The 10,000-nt window shown below is 38.8% G+C and overlaps 1 protein-coding gene, 1 long non-coding RNA gene and 1 pseudogene across 3 annotated transcripts in view; 1 reads left to right on the top strand and 2 right to left on the bottom strand.

Annotated features, from left to right (window-relative positions):
• Window positions 1-626: 626 nt before the first annotated feature.
• On the bottom strand, window positions 627-1,568 carry LOC138009475 (uncharacterized; annotated as a pseudogene).
• Window positions 1,460-5,150, bottom strand: LOC138009474 (uncharacterized). Of its 2 annotated transcripts, XM_068856510.1 has the most exons (7): window positions 5,113-5,150; window positions 4,704-4,945; window positions 3,895-4,362; window positions 3,165-3,389; window positions 2,641-2,869; window positions 1,997-2,049; window positions 1,460-1,589 (listed from the first exon to the last, which is right to left on the bottom strand). In XM_068856510.1, the coding sequence occupies exons 3-7, from the start codon at window positions 4,333-4,335 to the stop codon at window positions 1,572-1,574; spliced, it is 966 nt and encodes a 321-aa protein (XP_068712611.1). In that variant the 5' UTR covers window positions 4,336-4,362; window positions 4,704-4,945; window positions 5,113-5,150; the 3' UTR covers window positions 1,460-1,571. The 2 variants fall into 2 exon arrangements, with proteins under 2 accessions (XP_068712611.1, XP_068712610.1); XM_068856509.1 differs by lacking the exon at window positions 5,113-5,150 and having other exon boundaries at window positions 4,704-4,965.
• Window positions 5,151-5,382: 232 nt separating this feature from the next.
• Window positions 5,383-10,000, top strand: part of LOC138009476 (uncharacterized) — a 14,029-nt gene continuing 9,411 nt past the window's right edge. Inside the window, exon 1 of the long non-coding RNA XR_011124408.1 lies at window positions 5,383-5,583. This is a non-coding gene — a long non-coding RNA (uncharacterized lncRNA). The remainder of the gene's footprint in view (window positions 5,584-10,000) is intronic.

Genomic DNA, 10,000 nt, shown 5'->3' on the forward strand with positions numbered 1-10,000 from the left:
ACTTTTAAACTTTTACTGTTATGTCAGTTGTGTTCTCTATAATATTGCTGGTTGGTTTGAATTTTACCTACTTGTAACGAACATTTCATCTACAAAGAATCATTATATTGATGGAAACCAGAGGCAAAAGTATAATTGTGTTCTAATTCTTCACATGGGGCATTAGCCACAAAGCAAAACCAAACAAGAATAATGCCCTACACACAGGGGACATATTTTTGGGTCTACTCCCTACCAAAACGAGGATAATCCCCCACCAAAAGGGGACAAAAAAACTCCTTGTCTAAACCTGCAGTATTACTTTCAGTGTTTCAGTGAATCTGGCATTGTGGTTCTTTATGTAACTTTTCTAGTTCAGTACCTTGATGGGAAAATAGCAGGACCATTTGCATCCATAACAACAATCTTGATTGATTATGATATATGCACGTAATAGATTAACAACTAAAGAAGATCTGACTGCGAATATCATTTCAAAAACTATAAGAATGCAAAATTATGCATATTAATTATCCTGTGAACAGAAATTTACAATTTTCAAATTTCCTTCAGAAACCAGATTGTTTCACATCATACAAGTACACTGTGGTCTTCAAAAGCAAGCCCACATATTAATGTCTTGTTATTTAGGTACAATTGTATGTTACAAATGTAAGGGTACACAAACCCAAAGATCCATTAAAGTACTTTTGTACCATCTTGGAAAGCCAAGAGGCAATGCCAGTACTACTTGTTGGACCTGGTGGTGCATAAGACATTATAGCTCCAAACTGAGCATGCATGTGAGAATCAAAAATAGCAAAAGCCCCAGTCTCCCCGATCAAAAGTGCTACACTTTTAAAGCCAGAGATAAGGACAGCTGCTTGCCATTGATGATGGGTAGCTTGTGCTTGTATTGTCTGAACCAGAGATGACAAGTCACCTGAGCGCAAGTCAAATCCAATTGGTTGATCATAACTAGCAATGTGTAGATCATTTCCACAGCTCTCAACAGCATCTTCAATGTCAAGGTTTCTGGCTTCGCCGTCAAACAGAAGGTCATGGAGAGCATTACCTGCAAGCATTGAATCAACAAGAACATCAAACCACTGACTTGGTAAGGTGCTCAAGGTTAACTCTGGTAGGTCAAGTTTGACAAAATGATATCCAACATGTGACGCTATTATTGTACAGGCATTGCTTCCCTGACGGCCACCGATAGATGACTGGCTGAGGTTTGCTGAAAGACAAAACTGCTTCATCTCTTGTATTCCAAAAGGATCATAAACCAGTCACACAGAGTAAGATGTCCCTGATTCTGCAGTACTTGATGTGATCGATCCAGATACTAGGATGACATCATCACGATAGCCACGCTCTGAGTTGCTATTGGTAATAACCTCTCTACCAGTAATGACTCTTCCACGAAAAGGTCCATAGTTGCTTGCAGAAAGGTTACCACCAGCTGAGAATTCTAGAACACTGAAAATGGACTCAATGGCACTACCATTGATGCGCAGTGGACTGATAAAATAATTAGGATAGGCTGTTAGGAACCATTCACTGAAATCCAGGAAGCCATACACCATCAATCACAAAAGGTCCCATGTCTTTGAAAAAAGCAAAGTAGCATTAAATAAACAAAAGGTTTTAGATTGAAATACTCATTATAGACTGCAGAATCTAAGATTTTTTTTAACAAACGTTCATTTATCATTTACCATGATCATACACTTTGAAGTTTAGCAAAGCATAATTTGCTGGTTTCTGTATAACATGCATCAAATAAGTTTTTTCTCACTTTACAAAACTGTACAGTTTGGGTAGAAAATTTTAAAAATGCTCTTTCTTTGGCCTTTCAATTAAGGCTGTATGCTTACAGGGTAAGCAACTTGTTCTTCAAGAAGGCTAGACAGAGAAAGGATCATACACTGATTGATTGATAAGACTAAGCACAACAGCTATAATAATAATTTTATTTTGTTGTTAATATGCAATAAAAATGTGAGTGTTTTACCTGCCATGCTAAGAACTTGCTTTGTCTAGCTTTCTTGCTGTTATCAGGATACTCTGAAGATAACAATAAGGGGAAACATTCAAACAATTCCTTCTTACATGATTTGCTATCAGAATGTATATCACAACAATGTAGGTTGGGTACCTAAAGTCTTTATACAAGCCAAGTGGCCCATCAGAGTCGTAGGTCATCTGGCTCTCCTTTCTGTGAAGCACTTCTAGAACTATTCTTCTACTCCCCTGTGGATGGGATGCTAGTCCATCCCAGGGTTACCCCCAGAAATACCCATTTATACACCTGGGCGGAGAGGCACTGTGAGAGTAAAATGTCATGCCAAAGAACACAAGGTAGTGCCCCAGCCAGAACTCAAACCCAGACCATTCGGTCCAGAGTCCTGCACAATAACCATTAGGCCACCGTAAGAACCCGCCCCCCCCCCCCCCCCCCCCCCCCCTGCCCTTTACCCCATATCCATTTGAAAATTTCAGTTTTCAGCCTTAGTGATTCCCAAACACCCCTGTTCCAGGAATAACCAATCCCTCATGTGGCTGGATTATGGATGTTTTCTGGAACTACACACCCACATTGCAATGATAAAATACTGCAATCAAAATTTATTCTTGTTGTGCTTTAAGTTCTCTTACCAGTGTTCTGGTGACATGTGGACCAATCTTTAAAGAAGCAGAAGCCCTCCTTGATGTTTTCAAGAACTCGTTGATATTTGGGTGAAATAGTCATATGGCTCAGTATTCCCTTCTCAAAGATGAGATGGCAAGCTTCCAAGTAGTTACACGTCATCTCCACCATTGGTGCATCTACAGGCAATGGAGGCTTTCTTGCATGTTCCTGGAGTGCACTGATCATGTACCGTTGCTTCGGGGACATCACACAATGAATTAAATTAACGAATGCAATAAAGAAACTTATAACATACACAATAACACAAGGCTTGTACTGACTTTTGGGTTTTTGAAATTCTATTACTTTCCATGACCTTTTCCATGACTTTTCAAAGTTATTTGACCATTTTCGTAGAAATTTTCAAGAAAAATATCTTAATTTCCATTTGATTGTTTTATTTTGCAAGAAAAGAACTGCCTAGATTAATTTATTTTGTACAATCAATGTTGTTTTCCATGACTCTCCCATCTAAATACAGCACACCTACCTGCATGATCTTTGCTGGAAGGACATTTAGGCGAGTCCAACTGTCTCGGTGAACAAAGCTGTACCGCAGTCCGGGAACTCTTCTTGCCAAATTTTGTTCAACTCTTGTCTGGTCACGCATATACTGATCAATAATAGGTTGCCAACCAAACTGGACACCATCGTTTTGGAAAGATTTAGTACCCCTTGCTCTTGAGCTATACAGGGCAGCAATATTGTTCTTGAGCTGTAGAAGTTAATAGTAAGAATAAGGGATTAAAAGGTACTTGATAATTGCCAACTAATAACAAAACTTGTTACAGGAGTTTAATTTTGTACATTCAGGTCTCAATTAAAAAAATGTTGAAACAGATTTAATTTCACATTACATTTGAAAATAGGAAAATACATTGTTATTGGCGCCAACATTTTCTACTGAAATCAGAGTGGAAACAGGCATTTATATCCACAAATAGCCCATTTTTAAAGTGTGATTTAATCGCAGTAATGGTTAGCAATAGAATATTTTTAAACACAGAGTACCGGAGGCCAAGAAGTGAATCTATGTTGTTTTTGAGTTGCATGACTACCAAAACAGGGTTATTGCCATTATGTGTGTAACATATTTCAAAGTTGTGATCACTGATTTGTCAATCCAGTGAGGACTCAATTATACATGTGAACATGTGGTGTGAGTTGTCAATGTAATTCATTTGCATAGAAAAAAGAACTAATTAATTAAGTCAAATAACCTGGTGTGAGGGGCAAATTACAACAAACACTCTCTTGTCCTCATCACCCTCATACGGGTTTTCAAATGATGCCGAGACTGCAAATGGGTCCTCGCCATCACTCAGTGGCAGCCGCTCATGTCCATAGCCACACAGCAGTTTGATAAGTGCAAGGTTAGATGATGCTCCACCACACACAATGACTCGAATTCGAAAATTATACAAGGTGAAGGCTTGTATCGTCCTCATAATACACTCCAGAAGAAACTTGTAGTCCCAGGAACCAGCACATGTAAAGTACGGACCAATGACATCAAATTTGGATGTTACGTCCCTCCATAAAAACTGGAGTATGTAGGAGGTTTTCTGTTGGTCAAAATCTTCTCCTATACTCATGAATACATCATGTAACCAAGGGAGTTCATCTGGACTCATGGCATAACCTTTGATTGTAGAATTCATTGAATTCCAGACAACCTTGAACTGCACCTGTGTGGTCAAATACATCAAGAGAGAAAAAAAGTTAATGGCCAGGGTTGATTAAATGGCCAATCCAAACCCAGTTTATTAGGCAAAGTTTACATGAAGAATTTTAGCCTGGGCTGAAGAATCCAAAATCACTGCATGACCGCAGTGTTATTTTTCAGTGTCAGGAAAAAACTCACTTTGACATAAGATGTGCTGAAAATATTCACATTTGAAGAGATCATTTATAAATAAGCTACATGCATCTGAACATTCATGTTTAGCCAAAATTATCATTTTAAAACAAACGGCCAATGCTTTGGATTCATGAGTATATACTTATTTGTAAATAACATTCCACTGACCTTTCTTTCATCAAAAATCAGTACTCCAATTCCAAGCGGTTTTTTCCCTTCAGAGGCCACTTTACTTTCACAAAAGGTTTGGTAAGCTTCACTTTGATTAGCAATACACTGCTCATGGATTCCGGGACCAACTGCATTGCGGCTAACAATTCGCTGAAGCTCTTTGCAGCATGGTTACTGGAGTATTCCAAGGCTGCGAACTGCACGAAATGCAGCAGGGCTTCTGGTGTAAATACCCAGAGCTGTTAAATGAAGGGCACAATGAAAAAAAATTAAGACACTGGCCATGACAGACCTGACATTGCATGTATGATGACATATTATATGCCACTGGGCTGCAAACCATGGCAAAAATTTTAGTATGCCAGTTCCAAAAAACATCCATGCCTCCCCAACAGAAAGGACGTACTTGTATAAAGATCCCCACTACATTATAAATTCTATTGCTTCTGAGGGGGGATGTAGAGTGTATTATTACTGGGTTGCCTATGGCAAACCAGTCGGAAAATGGGTAGATTATTATTTTTTTTTTATTTTCCGTGTCGGTAAAAGTCTTTCCTGTCTCTCCCCTGCTAAGTGGTGTCTATGCATAGAGCCTTCTGCGCGTATTGTCTTAGGATCGAGAGGGTAGTGGGAAATGCGTAGATTTCTCTGGTGGACACAGTAGAATGATCAACGTAACCGGCAATGGCGTCGAAAGTCATGTAACGCGAATGGCGTTTTAGTGGATTTTTAAGCAAAATATACCCTTATGGAGCTTAATAATACAAAGTCAACTGGATACTGAACAAGAAAGGCGCTGAAAAAAAAATCTGGAATCTTAAAAGCGACGAGTAATGGACTTCGACAACAATCTGTCGCCCGTCGAGCCGTAATCAAAGTGAGATGTAGTTCTAATATTGTACGAGTGTGGTGTTTTGTACAACGCTGAAATCAAATGGAAAATTCTCTAGTAACTTATGGGTTCAACAAAACAGAGACTTGGATCTGTGCTCAATTCTGCACAGTCTTCTGCTAACAATTGGAAATTTCACAAATTCCTGTTAGTCAAAAATTATTTGAAAGAAAGGTTGTTGCCCATTTTTTGCTTGATAATTCAAGTAAAGGGTTTTTCAGTGAAGGGTTTGATGCTAAACACTCGTGGGAAATTTATTTACCGTGTTGCGTTTTTGACACGGAGTGTAATTTGACACGATTGAGTTTCTTGTCTTCACGCACGTATTAAATGAAATAGGAAGGGTTTTTTGCCTCTTATAGCACATATGTTGTTTGTTTCAAAAAGCATTTCGCTGGAAAATGGTGGCTGTTATGAATTCATCATGTGTAATATGCGAGCTTAACTGGATAGTTTTTATGGCAATAGTAAAGCATTTTCGTGTCAAAATATAAGGTAAGCGACTCCTTTCTGTTGTGTTAACTTAATTGAATATACCATGGCTTGTAAGTTTGTATTTGTCATCTGCTGTAAACTTGATTTCCACACTCAAAATTACCTCCAGAACCTACTTTTTGCGTAAAATAAGCTTTTAGAATGATTTTCGTTTCTTCTGTGGTGATACTTGACGATTCGGGAACATTTTGTGAAAAACGATTTATAACGGGTCACACGCGCAACTTGCCCGATTATGCATATAACATCCACTTCGCATTTTGACATCCCATTGAAAGAAACCATTGAAAGTAAAATATTCGCAGACCGGTCGCTTTCTCTGAAATTTGAAAGGATGATTGCTAACAAATATAGAAAGATTTTCACAATAACTAAAAATTCCTGTGTTAAGCATTAGAATTCGTCGAAGAGGTAATGCGACTAAATTTGTCCCGTGCGGTGCTATTTATTTAACGTCGGAAGTTCCTTTACTCTCTAGAGAGTATTCTCCCAGGAAGCCGACGGATAGATCGTTAAAAAATCTTTATTTTTAGCAGTTATTTGAACATAAAAGATGCAACACTTGACGACAAATAATATTTTTGCTATTACTATGTATTTTTCCCGGGAATCGGGTTGAAAATGAGTTAACAAATTTGCATACGTGCGTTGAAATGTGATACACGAGGAGAAAGGAATTTTATTTCTCTGACAAATGATTTTGTCATTGTAGTGCAAGATGAAATTTATTTGGGAAGCCAACAATATTCCTTTAACTTCCTGGTAAATCCAATTTTATTGCTGCGACTTGCTAGTGCGAAGATTGTGTACATGAAACTCGCGCTTCTTGCGAATTTTGAGTGTCATGAAATTACACAATTTGCGTGACAATATATTCCTTTTTTAATACTCTGACCCAAATACATTCAGATAGTAACAAACTTCATATTTACTTAACCATTTCTTCGCTTTTGTGCTTGTCAGCATTGTGATTTGCGCTAATTCGCAAGTCTGTTTTTGTACCTCATAGATGTTAAGATTTTCAATTACACGGCCACTCAACCTCTCGATTGTGTAAATAGTTCACCCTGAAGTCAAAATAGATACTTTTCTCAGGAACCCGACAAAGAAGGCTTCCTGACCCGACAGAAGAAATCTAAATATTCAGTCAAATATTACAACAAAATTAACTAACGACGGAAGTTTCTTCGCTAAAAAGTACGTTGGGCTACTCTGAAACATTCTTTCCCGTAGTTCATTCAGTTGACACAGGGTGATCACGTGCACTTTTACGGTTGCCTAGCATGTGATCAATTTCTTCCTTTTGACAAAACGTTAGAGACTGCAAAAATGTTCGTGTTTTTAAGATCTTTCAATGAGAATTCGATTCATAGTTATATATAAACACTATGTTATTTTTTTTCTTTATCTGTCTCTTGGCTTGCCTTTTTCTGGTGCAAACGCAAAGCCAAACAATGTTTTGACCTGGCATCAGATTAGACCGTCACATTATGAAGCGGAAACAACACCTTTAGTCTTTTCTTGTATGTGCAATAAACGTTTGCTTAGTCCAACTGCTAGACATGCTGGAAAACGTCCGTCAGAGCAATTTGCAGTTAGTTTTTTGCCGACTATATATTTAAAGAAGAAACGAGTGAATTTTACTCAAGAGCGTGTTTTGTTATCTTTAAACTGAATTTATTACGAAAGCTTAAAAGACTAAAAGACCTTAAAATGGGACAGGACATTACAAAATAATTAAACGTGTGAGCCAAAGGGCCTCTGCTAGTGCGACATGTGGGTGACCCCTCAAATGGTCTTAATGACGCCCCACTTGAAAAAATTAACTGGAACGCTGCAGTTCTTTGTGTAACGCGTACCACAGGCAACTCAGTGTAAGCTTTTGGAGCTTCTCGTTAATTACAAATTAAATAATTGCATTAAAGTGCCTGTCAAAATACAAATTTAAAAATCAATATAAAATAAATTTATACCAGGGTTTCATTTTCAGGCAAACAATCTAACACAGCTGCATCTTGTATTTACTTTAACTTAACCAGTACACATCTATGTCACTAAATCATTGCTCATTAAAAACCCACCAATTCGGATTGTTGCTGATGACCATCTGTTACCTTGTCTTCCGGTCTCTAAAAGCCAAGCATACAGGAGTAAAAGGTTCATGTAATTAAACAAAGGACAGCTATCACAGATTTAAACTAAAATAATAATAATCTTACATAAGATAGTTTGAAACCTTTTTAGCAAGCGTAAAGGACGAAATAGGAATACCAAGAAAAAATTAACACAATCATGATATAGCTAACTGAAAATGTCTGTCATGTACATGTATTTTGATCTCTGTCTACTTGGCGAAAGAGAGCACATTTAAGGTCTTTTAACTGGTTTTTAACATGTTTAAGGTTTTACAAAAACGCTGACAGTTAATAAAAATCAAAATGTTTTAGCTAACCGTTCTTTCTCTGGTCTTTAAAGAAAGCTTCTTTTTTCATCTGCCACATTCCGCTGAGTACTTTTCCGGTTCCGGGCTTGTGGTTTTCGGCCTCTTCAAATACTTTCATGAGCTCTTCTTGGCCTTCTTTGGAAGATTCTAAGCACTCAATAAGCTTAACAAGTTCACTGTTTTGCTGCTCGTTAACTGTGAATGACGTCCGCTTGATCATTCTCTCCACCACTCGCCGGAAGTTCTTCCTTTCTCTTCTCACATTATCCTGTCTAGCTTTTTGGCTTACTGGACTCAACACGGAAAGCCTTACTTTGGAGAACGCCTGTTGTCTTTGCAGTCGTTCGTTTTTGTCCATGCTAGTCCTATTTTCACGTAAAACAAGCATCCTTCTACGAACAAACCTACACTCTCCACACATGCTGTCATCAGGCATTCCTTCTTGTTCTTGGTCGCAAGATAGAGACTGCTGCTTCCGCGGTTTGTGCCACGGCTTACACTTAACCGCACTCGCGCGTCCCCAAGGCCAAAGCTCTACTTTCACATTCGAAGGTTGGAAACGATTGTCCGACATTACCGCGTCGTAATCTGCTAAGCCAGGGCACATCACAAAACCAAATTCAACCCGTAACTTATCTATCACACTTTTTACAGCCGTCTTGTCTCGTAAATCAATAGTTCCTTCTTCGAATGTTTGATAAACAAAAACTTGGAACTTGTAATGTCCGGTTGGGCCAAACAGCACCCGGACTGGCTGAAAACTTCCGAGCTGTTCCGTGTAGCTTTTTTCCTTTCTAGGATAAACACTGAGAACTACACTGCTTTTGTGACCCGTAATTGCTTCTAAATAGCAATGCAGGGAGCTGTCGAGACTAGAGATACATTTTTCAAGCCCTTTCAACGTTGTCACCTCGTTGGATTTGTGCAGGTCTTCGACGGCTTTTTCCTCCGAACGCTCTTCGGCCTGCTTTCCCCTTTTGACTAAAACTCTTTTTAGTGCCTTTAAAGCAAGTCTAGGACTTCGTCTTGGCTGCGGACTCCTTCTTGGTGCCTTTTGGACCGGAGACCCAACAGAAACGGACGTATCCACGTTGGCATTGCTGTCGCTGGGTGAGACAGTTTCAATGGTTCGTTTAATCATCCCAGAAGACGGCGGATTTTCGACAAAACCCAGGGTTGTTCCGCTCGAATTACTTGGCATCGGGTCATTATTTGCATTAATGCCGAAGTCTAAACGCCTGTATATTGCCTTTTGAAAAGACATGATGAATATTCATCAGCCTTCCACGTATGTCGCCATTTTCTCTTTTCACTAAAAACCTGAGAGCAAGGCAAGACTGTATGCGGACGTCTCGGAAGACAGACTTCAACTCGTCTAAAAATAACTTTCGTGGATATGACATATCCCGGCCAACGCCCTGAGCCTCTCTCTCTGTCCCCTCATTTTCTCTTGCATCTACGTAT

Source organism: Montipora foliosa, chromosome 7 (assembly GCF_036669935.1).
Source record: "Montipora foliosa isolate CH-2021 chromosome 7, ASM3666993v2, whole genome shotgun sequence".
Lineage (NCBI taxonomy): Eukaryota > Metazoa > Cnidaria > Anthozoa > Scleractinia > Acroporidae > Montipora > Montipora foliosa.